We start from the raw sequence: 12138 nt of genomic DNA, 5'->3' as shown, positions 1-12138 counted from the left end.
ACCCTGTACTAGAACCACATCAGCATCTATTTCTAACAGATATGTAATGGAATGTCCAAAGTCTACCTGTTCTTAGTATGATATTTACAGCTAGTAATCTAGCTGCACTCTTTTTAGCCAGAGTTAGAAATTAATTGTCTGGTGAGAGTCTCAGTAATTTAAACAGACCATAGGCCATGATATGTGAAACAATGCCTAGGAACACAACTGAAAACAAACTTAGGGACATTGTAAATACCAATAAACAAGTATGTATCACTTTTCTGTCAACTTGGGTACAGCTAGGAGCCACATGGGCAACTGCAAAACACTTAAAAATTGTTCTCAAGAAATTAACCCCATATGTTGTTTGCAACAGCTCTGTGGGTGAGTACCTAGAGCTCAGGATGTGCCTAAGGCATCATAGATGCAGCACAGAGCTGCATGCAAATATTATTTATGTTACCCTGACATGTTACGGTCATCATCACAGAGACTTTTTGTTATACATAATGAAGTAACATCTATATGACAAGGTATTTATTCTGTGTCATTCTGTTACTGCACTTTGTACAATGGCATAAGGGCATTCTCAGCAAAAAAAAATAATGATCTGCTGTTATCTTATAATTAATGTTGAAAAGGATTATTAAATGCAGACCAGTAAAATACAAGTGATGATTTCTGTCATGATACATTGACACTCAAAACTGTATCAGTTACAGTCATTTAGAAAAACATAGCTATGAACTGCATTGGGCTGGAGAGCACTTGTAGGAAATCTAAATATCAAGGCATATCTTCAGATATAAAATACTCTATCCAGTAAATTAGCACAGGCAGAGGAAACTTACTTCTTCTTCCTCCAGTCCAGTTAGATCCCAGAAGTAACTCAATCTCATCTGCAAACGCTTCCATTGTTCAAGGAACATAGTAGCTTTAAAAAAAATAACAATTTAAACATTATAAATCCAATGCACTATGGTGAATGTTTGTGTTACTTATAAGCCCCAACTGATATTTGAATCCCATTATGCTAGGCCCTTTAAAAATAAGCACTACGAAAGACCCCCGGGTCCAATTTTAAAGAAAGAACACAAGCAAAGCATGGAAAAAATAAATACTGTCTTTTTACAAGATACAACATGGATTGCCCAAAGGCACTGGTAAATTCTTGTCAGAGACTGGAACTGAACCCATATCTGCTGATATCCACCCCAAGAACATCATCTCTCTTAATTTACCGTAAGTCATTCTAGCATTCATGAGTACATGACAATTAATGAAACAAAATGTAGCTCTAAATATTAACATGTAACACTCTAACTGGCCAAACAGATTTTGCCGTTTCAGTGTTTCTAAATCAGTCAGAAACATGTGAAGAAGGTAGGTGTAGCCTGCTACTGAAATAAATCACTGATACTTTTATGTAAACTAAGACACTCAGTAACACATAGAAAATAATGTTCTTTTGAAATATATTATAGTGGTATAGTTCAATGTTTTTGTCCTGCATAGACACAGTGATTTTGTTCTGAAGGACTGGCCAGAAGTTCAGTCTCCTGCTTTTCCTTTTTCATTAATATGAAGGAACAGATGTTGTACTGTTGTCTCATATTTACAGTCTCCTGACCTTCCTCTCATAATTGCTGTTTCCTCTAGCTAGCCCTTTGCCTGGCTGCTCATGATTTATAGACTTAAGGATTTATTAGAAATAGAACTTCTTCCTCTTGACTTGTGGACACCTATTTTCAGATTACTATGTCAATACTAAACCAGTATATACGAACTAAAACCACCCACTATACCAATAAAAGCTATACCTATAAGGCACTATTTTCAATTTTCTCATGCTTCACTTCACCTTTTCAGCTGGTGAAAAGGGCATTGTAAAAATATTGTTGGATCACGGCAGTATTTACATCACTTTGAACATCTTGTAGATAGCTCCACAAGACACACTGCAGTGGAGAATTAGATCCAGCTTCCTTTGCATGCATCTACACTTGGGGTAAGCTGTAAGGTAACACTGGGAAAAGTTAGACTACTATTAAAATAACCTGACTCTTACAAGACAGAATCTCTTCCAACAGTTAGCTGCAAGTATTTTCTGCACAGGTATCCTCCCATAACGTATGAAACAAATATCACTGAAACGCAGGATTGGCAGTACACTGAAAGTAAATCCAGACATTAAGCAATTAAGTTGCTATCTCTGCTCCTTCCTTACAGAGAAGAGGACATATAAAAGCTATATTTAGCATGTTTTGAAAACTCAAGGGTATTTAGATATCCTAAATACAAAAACATTTGGTTATTTTATAGGGTGCTATTACTCATTCCATTTTTCCCTGTTATTCAAAAAGTTAGTTCCACATTTAGCTCTGCAAGAACTTATTTGGCTAGATGCAGTAGCTGTTCTGAAATCAGCAAGTTTGCACTGACTTACACTAGCAGAAAAACAGTCCCATTATATTCAACTGTCCTAATAAACACATCTGACAGCTGAAATTCTGTATCCCAAAACACCAGTGACATTAAGCACAATTAGTCAGGCATTAATTTGTATTTTGTGAATATGGTCATTTGCAAACAGTATTGCTGGAATCACAAGACACTTTATGAGGCATCAAGATCAGCTAGTGAAAGCAGGATTCCTTTCAAGATAATAACCATAGTAACTCATCTGCCTTTTACAGAATGGGGTAAGGCAAGCGGGATGAAAGACTTCTCGTGCCCAACACCATCATGAAATGCAGCCAGCTCAAATTACCATACTTTGCTCTTTTAAGTGTACAATTTTAAGTCATAAGACGTGCCAGTTTCCACATCACTATGCTATATCTTATGAAAAAGCATTCAGGCAACATTTACTCAAGATACTGTGAGGCAAGCCGATTAGGTGTGTGAATGAGATCTGTCATTCAGCAGAATGAGCTCTAGCTAGAACTAGCACGGTCTCCTTCCTAGTAGTAAGGCAGCAAAATTTGGTGTAATCTAATACTTAATAGGCAAGCTGGGCAGAGTTAGTAAAGGGTACTTTGTTTCACTTTGCTGTTCTTTGTATATGACGGCTGTATTTTCTTGCACTGACAAGCTCAGTTATCATGGTCCCAAGAACAGACTTTTCCAATCTGTGGGAAACATTTTTTGGAGGGGGGCTACAGCTCAGAAAGAATTTTTCTTATTCTTACATGCCTGTTTTTTAAAAGCAATGCATATGGAACTTTTGGTTCCTTTCTGTTCCTTTACAGATTCTACTAATTTATCATAGTGCAAGGATGTACCAACATTTTGTTTTGCACATTGCATTGCTGATACTAAAATATAATTGTTTTGGATGAGGCTCCAAGGAAATGATCATTTGCATGGATGCAAGTTTACAGGACAGATTCTCTGTCAGGAAAATACTATTTACCTATGAAAGAGTAAACGAACTGTCATTCATACACATGCTGTCTAAACAGTTACACTGAAACTTGGACAACCTGTGACACCTTATCTGCCAGTCCACTCTGTAATTGGCAGCAATTTGAAGTAGGAAAGTAAGTCATTGTGCGAGTCTATAAATTCACCACCTTTTGCCATTTCTCTCAGTCATAGTGCATACATGTTCTCTAACTTCTGCTGAAGGGTTTCCAGCAACTGGTAAACAAAAATTTCTTACTTCCATGATCTGTTCTGTCTGCAAGTTCCTTAAAAACCCTATGCTATCCATATCCTACATCAAGCTACCAATCAGTCATTTCTAAAACAAGCTGTAAAATTTGCAGAGTTGCAAAGTATAACACAATATGTAACGTATATAATAGTCTAACGCTATAATGCTATAATACAATAATGTATTTGCTCAATTTCATATTAAGAATGAAAATTTCAGTTCGTGAACAATGAATAGGGAAATAAAAGATCATCTTACAGTAGCAATAACACCTTTTAACTTTCACAATAAACAAGATCTAGAGTGAATGAGGGCATAACACCAGCAATAATACATGCAAGCATAGTACACACACTTTTCAGGGCAGAGGTGAGGCCAGAAACAATAAGAATAGTACTACAATGCATTCATTAGTGTTTATGAAGTGTTTTGATATCCTCAGTGAGACAGGGCATATTTGCCATTAAAAAAAACCAAGCTTGTTTAAATGGAGTACTTTAGAACATATTATAATTAAAATGATAATAGTCCCATTGTTCTTGGAATCCCATAAAGTTTTGATAAAATTATGTGACTAAGTTGTCCCACATGGAAGTGCACCCTGTGCTTAAATTAAACCCTTTCAGCTGCCTGCACCACGCCAATCCCCAAATACATTCTGGCCCCAAATGCAGAAGGTATTAAAGGGACTTGCCATGTCAATAGAAAAGGAAGAAAAATGAAGAAAAACATGGCAAAGATTAGAAGTGCCATTAAACAAGGCAGTAGATGGAGAAAGGACACATTTTTCTTCCCTGAACTACCCAAATCCTCTCCATTTATTCCAAAGCTTGCTGTTGACAACGGAAAGCCTTGTAATATTGCTTTCTCCTGTGCCGGCACAGACAGCCCCTCGCCGGCCTTCTGGGGTTTGCCAGCTTCATAAAGCCACAGGTATCACATTCAATCTAATAGCACTTTATTATACGTAAGGCTACTCTACGTTGTACTACTGTACGTCGCAGCTTTCACTTCTGTCAGGAGTCCAAAGATCAAACGACACTGTTGACATGCAAAGCAATACTCACCCCAGAGAGCCATAAAGATGGAGAAGAAGACCGTGGCGGGGTTGTCAAATAAGTGGCTAGCTCGAGCAGTAGCACAAGCAGAGCTGAGGTTCCAGTAATCACAGAACTTGTCACACAGGGGGCACATGGTGAAGGCATTGCGTTGGTCGCACATTTCTTTACTGTGAATGACAAGTGCACAAAGAGTATTACGACTTAGAAAAGGGGTATGTACAGTAGTGATATCAAGCAGCACATCATAGATATTATAAGGTATTTGCAACTTTTTTGGCTTGCACTTGCGGAGAACAGAAGTTGTGTGTTTCTTCAAGGCACGTTGCCATGAGCTGGAATATTAAAATACTTATAAGCACCTTACCAACAGGAGAGCAATGCAATACAGCAAACAATCTAATTACCACACTGTATTAGTGAATTTGTCAAGACTGCATCACTGAAGACTGAGGTTAACCACACTAAAAGAAATGAATTAAAATACAGTCAAAGTGGAATATGCCATCTCTGCAGTCAGTTACATGATTTGATACAGATCAGATTTAAATTAATGAAAAAGAATTCTGAAGTGGCCATGACGGAAATTCTGTGTCCTTGATGAAACACACATTTTTAACATGGAGGCACACAAATCCATGTCAAATACCATGCTACTTTATGTATCAGGACTGGCCATGTATGTTTACATAAAAGCCAGAACCAGCACCCAGGCGTGTTGGTTGGTCTGTGTCACAGACAAAATAAATTTGCAACACCATTTGCAAGATATGCTAGGGTTCGGTATAAACTGACACACGTGTACTGAATTTAAAAGACTTCAACCAACCAAGAGTCTCATTCTTAGCAAGGATGTTATATTTCACAACATTTACTTTGAGATTCACCTCTAGCCTGCATTTTATTTTTAAGATATTTATAAAAGCAATGGTTGTTTTCCCAGCATAAGGTTTTAACACCAATTCTCATCTGTACCACCATCTGCTATAAGGTTTTGGCTACGTTATTCAAGTGTGGGCAGTTATTTTAGGCACCCATTCTAATATGTTTTCAGGGTGTTCAGATATTGTGTGCACAGTGGTTTCAGGAAATCAGATACCTTTACATTTCAGGGTTCTCAAGTTTGAATGCTGAATATATATGTGCTATTCTTGGTCTCCACAGCTCCTTGTTTTTCTAGTACAGAGTGCTAACCTAATTTTCCAAAATAAAACAAAAATAGGAAAAAAGCCCCCTCCCCCCAGCAGTAAATCTTATAAAAACTAGAAAGCTTCCACTTCTGCCTCATATATTCAGATGCTAAGTTCTATTTCCTTTCCCTCAGTTACAGCATTTGTTCAGCTGTCCTCTGGAAAACGTGAGATCAGAGACTTTCTTACAGATTTATAATCTTTAAGTTGTTATTTTAATTCTTAGTCTTATTTGCTATGTATTTACTCGGTTTCTAAAAATCTTTAAAAAATCATTATCACTACCTCTTTAACAAGCCAAACGCTACTTGACACTGCTAGATATGCTTTCACTTTTTTTCATAAGGTTTGCATGTGAAAGACCTTCATACCTACACAGTCTTACTCAGGTGAACTGAGTAGTGCAAAGCTCAAGTGTCCTTGCCAGGACTGTGAGCTAAGGAAAGACTTGCAACATTGCTTCATTGATAGCTGGCATACTGTGATTATGATTGTTCCTATATTGGCCATCATTAAATAGCATTTTGTCTATGACTTCAAATGAAGAAGTACTCAAACTGTAGGGTTTAATACTTTATCTTTAATATCTTAAAGATATAGTATCTTTATACTATATCATTTGAAAGGCATACAGCTGTTTCCAGCTATCATACCGTTAAAGTAATGCTCCCTTCTATTTCAAAAGGCAGTAGAGGGTGCTGCAGATACATCTTAGCCATAAATCTCACTTAAGTTTAAATGTTAGCACAAGCTTTCCCACAGACAAGCACAGCCCGTCAAGATTCATTCAGATCAAGCTAAGAAAATCCCTGACTCAGATATGTTGTTATTCATCATTTACCTAACAGTAATAACATTCTACTGCAGTGATCCCCTTTAAAAATTGCCAATTCATTTGAGAGAATGCAGGAACTGCCACAACAATGTGACCAGCAGTACTAGTAATCCAGTATCCTGTCTCCACCAGAAGTCACACACAGATAACACAGAGGACGTGTCCTTTTTCTTCACTGAGAGGCAGACATTAACATCACTGTGTCGATTTGGCAGTTTTTGTTTAGTATAACACCCTCAGGACACACAGCTCAAAACTCAACATTTTTTATACCTGTCAAGAAGGAGGATACTGTGGATACCAAATATGCCAAATCTACTAACTATTGTTATCTTACTTGTGCAAATAGCCTGATTTTACTAAGAACAAAGTAATCCAAGAGTACTGGACCGTTTATTTGAATTAACTTCAGTGTGTTCTGCATGATGTCTTTCTGGGTGAGCACGGAGATACGTGCATTCGTAAAAAGCAAATGGGTGTTATAAAAAAGAACTCACAATAATGCACTAGACTCACTGAACATTTCTGTTTCAGGAGCTGCAATACTGAACAGCCAAATAAATGTGTGTCATTCAGATATCTACATGTGTATTTCTAATGCTCACAAGGTTGTTAACGATACATCACTGTTCTTCAGACGTGTTAAAAACAATTAATCTCACTAAGGATTACGAACAAAAAGTACAGTCTTATAATTTTCAAGTAACAAATTATCGATCACAGAGAAACTTACCTAGGAATGTCACTCTCAATGGTTATACATCCATAAAGAAATACAATAATCCCAACTACTGAAGATGGAATGAGGAATTCTGTATATAAACCCAGCCATGCAAAATAAAGTCCTATCTTTTCTCCAAAATACTTTCTGAAAAAGGAGAGGGGGGAAAAAAAAAAAAAAAGAAAAAACATGTGTCAAGGGTGTAATTTTCAAATGTGTTTTACAGCTTCTTAACACTCCCTGAAAGTTAAAATATAAATTGTCAAAGACATGGATGAAAACCCTGAGTATCTTGAAGTCAGTATCACCAAATGAAGGGGGTGATTTTGGCAGTTTGGAGTTCTCATTTAAGAGAAGTTAAAGACAGTCCTGTACCATTATAATACATACTTAACATCTGCTCAGGGAAGGCTGCGGCTTTTGCATCTTTAAAATGAAGTCAGTGAAATACCCCTCATTTTCATCAAAAGTGACAGCATTTCAACCAAATATTTAGCAGAATACATTGGAAAGGATTCAGCTCCTCCGAAGAGTATCTAGATATACCATCTTCTTTGCCTCTGTAGTCCTCCTGGGTTCAGTTGGTGAGAGTCATGGAAATGACATCTACGGCAACATACTGACAACATCCTCTGATGTGTTAAAAGACTAGTAATCTTGCGTTGCTGTTAAAGAAGGAAGGTTTACTTGCACACTTAGCACTGGCTTTTCAGAAAGAATAAATATTTTTGATAAATTAACGGTCTCTGGACAGCTGGTTTGAAAAAACAGTTTCTACTCTGAGGAAGAGTTCACTGTAGATGTTGATAAATATGTGCTAGTACTCAGCCCAACATCTTCATGAATCACACTGCAAGAAGTAAACTAAACATAGATGAAACTCACTGATCATTCCAAAGTACTGTTAGAGTGATTACAAATATTGCAAAACACCAAGAGCTTCAGAGAGCTCATGAACTCACCGTCACTACAATCAGACTAAATTTAGATAAAAACAACAGAGTTAGAAACATTTCCCAAGCCAGAGAGTAAGATGGAGGAATGCTGGACAGAAAGCAGCTAAACAGAGAGCACTCAGGGCATGACATTGTGTTTGAATCAGTGAGACATATATTCACACTGTGGTGGCAGAAAGAACAAAAAGAATTTCAAGATAACATGTCTAATGAAAGAAACACAAGACTTGCTCCTCATGAAGTCTAAGCACAATCCCTGTCTGAGATTGATTCTGAACTCACTCACACTAGGAAAGTTTTACCCAAGCTTAGCACCCCAGATTTAAATTATTCCTAATGAAGATGGTTAAATGAGATTCTTGGAGGCCCAGGATTTCTTCTAACAGATATAATTCTATTCTGACAGAATTTAATGACAAACCTCCATGTCTGTAGAGTTGAGTTCAAGTCCTTTGAGCAGTATAAGCCAAACTGAAATGATCTACTCCAGAAGCTAGGTCTCAGGGCCAGGCTGCTCCAGGGCCAGGAGTGCAACCAAGGCAGAGAGCCAGGGGACAAGACGACAAGGGTCCACAGTCGTTTCCAGCTCAGATGAAAGGAGTAAGGGTAGAAACAGTGGGGGTTTTCTATCACTACAGTTCCTGCTGTTCTCACACCACCACAGCTGCAGCTAACTTTACATTCCTAGGCTGTCACATAGGAAAGCGGGCAGTGCAGTCATGCCTATTTCAGCGTTGCCTTACATCAGTGCCTATATTTACTTATGTCTAACCAACCTATGTGTAACCAACCTCACATATCCTTTAGAAAGGGTACATGCAACCATAAAAGAGAAAACAGAACAGAAGCACTTTAAGGTGGTACACAGACAACATTATCTTCAATATAAGGGGATGCTAGAAGTTGGAGAACTAGCACAAAATCGAGGGAAATTTCAGGAATCTTCTGGGAAAGGAGTATAGCCCCTACACCTGACATTTGCAAGGCTATTTGAAGAAACACACTGTGTGAAGTATCAAACAACACAAGTGGAATCATGACAGAGCGAGTCGAATGGCAATAACTTAATTAGCTGTGTAATTCTCTTTTGTTTCAGAAAGACAACATGCCAAAGTCAGAATGGGAATACTATTTGCAGCAACCAGTCTTTAAACAACGTGTATCAGCTTAGCAACTCTACATTCACACCACAGCACAGGTTTTGAGCACCTTGGGACAACAGATTATCACATCTGCACAGAATGTATGGAAGTATGATACTATATGATATAGTATAGTTTATAAAATGATAAATGTAAGTCTTTATGTTGCAAATATAATCTGAATCCTGTGGGACTACTCGGTAACCTGGTACATCAGGTAACTTTGGAGGTGATGTTTAGGAGGTAGTTTTTCTTTATTTTCACATTTGTTGGGTTTTTAATATGAAGTGAGGGAGGAAATACTTGATTAAACCACAGAAATAATCAGATGGCCTATAGCTTTTCTTCAAGTCTCCTGTGTAAGTCAACATACAGCAGCAATGGCCTTGGAGCAGCACAGGACAAGAGGGAAGACTCTGTTTGCTCTCAGGTTTCCTCCTGACTGGGAAGTGACACACCTTACATTTAACATTAAGGCAAACATCACTGAACACATCCTAACAACATGGAACAAGAAGGAAGAGAGGGGAATTATTCTGATTATCTGTCTTTTTACTCCTTATTTGTAGAGTTGGGCAGCATGCATAGCTAGTACAGTGGTCCAAATAGGTCAAAGCAGACATGAAAAATAGTCCACAATGTGAGCTGTTCTAAACTATTGTTTTGACAAAGGGCCACAAATTAGCACAGAAAGTGTTCAAAACCCAGAAGCATTAGAGAAGAACAGCTGAACAGGGTCAATGAAGTTGAAGTTCATGAAGCTTCCTCTAGAATTTTTAAGCCTTCCAGTGATAAATGCGATCTGTAACCTATAAAGCAAAGGGTTACTATTTCCATCCATGCCAAGAGAAAGTGAGAAGAGCTCAACAATGTCCTGGCAGTATGGAAAAAAGCTGTTGCCAAGAAGAAAACTGCACAATGTTTTGTGGCTTAAATGTTTTGAAAAAGAAAAATAATTAAGACTGCTGTGCCCAAACTCAGTCCATCAATGTGCCAGAAAGTGAAATAATCTCAGGAGAAGCAATGACAGTGCTTGGAAGCATGACGAGAAATTTAAATCTGAGTTTATCAAGCTAGAAAAACTACAGGACGTGGACATGTTCCTTCCTTTTTTACCACATCCCAAGAACTGTTCTCCCATTGCTCTGAATAGGAGTCAAGCCTCTGCAAACACCTGTGACAAAATCCACTGTAGCCACAGTTGGATTCAGCAATTCTTGGCTCAGACCTTAAGAATACCTTGGGGTGGGTTTCTTTCTAGTACCCCTCTAAAAAGACACACTGGCATAGTTTTATAAGGTTTGTAAGCATTCCACCCCTACTGAAGTCAATAGTTTCACGTCAGCAAATTGCAATGCTATTTCACTTTGAAAGCAGGATGATAAGTTTTCTCAAATGTGGACATACTAGCCCCTCTGTATTTTCACACTAAAAGGAAAAAAATGGAACGATCACAATGAATGAAGAGAAAAAAAATATGTTATTCAAGGGTAGAGTAAGATGTACGTCAAGAAAAGGAATTTTTACAAGTTTTTGTATATTTACACCAAGAACTTGGCATCTTCTCTCATTTACATTGGGATAAAACCAGTCTTACTTTATTATACTCAAGGAATTACTCATGATTTATGCTGGCATGGAAAAAGAGGAGAATTGAGGCAGGAGATTTGCCCTACCTCAGTAGCTAACTCACATCCAGTTCACATCTATCTATCCATCCAGACAGAGCTGAGGACTAATCCTTTCCGAAGTATGCTCATGGATGGCCCACTGCAGAGTGTCCCCCAAAAAAGTATGCCCTCTGCATTGCATGAGCTTTATTTCCACATTAGCTGTATTCTAATGTAGAGAAATGTCCCTTTATATGCACATACACAACGAGGACAGCACTTCTCATCCAAAACAAGGGGCAAATGGCTGTAGCAGCCAAGCATTTTGTTCTCTGTGTTGTTACAGTAGAAGGTGAAATTTTGTGCCTTTCACTTTGGAAGACTTTTTGAATGCTGGTAAAACAGCCACTTACCAAGTACTAAGAATCATGTCTTTAAGGAAAGATTTGGCGAAATCATCCATAACTCCTTCAGAAGCTGAACAAAAGTTGCACTTCAAGCAAATGATCAGAAACAGCATTAAAAAACTACAACAACAACAACCACCACCTGTAGAAAGTGTATTCCCTCTCATGGCAGAGTTAGAATAAGAAGTATTGAGAAGGACGCAGAGAAAATGTTTACCCAGTTCCCTCTGCTTCGCCCATATAACACTTGAACCAGACATCTGCAATGCACTTCTGTCTGGTTGCCAAACCAACATCAAAAAGAGTAACTGATAATTAAACTCTATGCTTGCACGTTGGTCACAGTGCTTCCATGTCAAGTTGTGCAATTTATAAATAGACTAAGATTCGGGGAAGGGAGGAGAAAGAGAGAAGGAAAAAAAAAACTTTAGTTTTTGACTCTGTGAAAACAAGTGTGGGATACCTGGAATGTGAATAAAGCATGTGGTCCATGACACACGCTGGAAAGAACTCTGGAGTCGTTCAGGAACAAAGTTAAAAAAGCGAGGAAAAGACGCTGTGGACACTGAGTCACCTAAC

General features: G+C 38.0%; 1 protein-coding gene across 1 annotated transcript in view; it reads right to left on the bottom strand.

The window, feature by feature from the left end:
• ANO2 (anoctamin 2) overlaps window positions 1-12138 on the bottom strand; it is a 199877-nt gene that overhangs the window by 115142 nt on the left and 72597 nt on the right. The window contains exons 11-13 of the mRNA XM_049821656.1: window positions 7457-7591; window positions 4708-4868; window positions 834-916 (exon numbers count right to left, since the gene is read on the bottom strand). Coding sequence (XP_049677613.1) covers window positions 834-916; window positions 4708-4868; window positions 7457-7591 — 379 coding nt within the window. The remainder of the gene's footprint in view (window positions 1-833; window positions 917-4707; window positions 4869-7456; window positions 7592-12138) is intronic.

The sequence above is a fragment of the Accipiter gentilis genome, chromosome 18 (genome assembly GCF_929443795.1).
Source record: "Accipiter gentilis chromosome 18, bAccGen1.1, whole genome shotgun sequence".
Classification (NCBI taxonomy): domain Eukaryota; kingdom Metazoa; phylum Chordata; class Aves; order Accipitriformes; family Accipitridae; genus Astur; species Astur gentilis.
The sequence above is the reverse complement of the archived record's forward strand: the minus strand, read 5'-3'. Positions and strand labels throughout refer to the sequence as shown.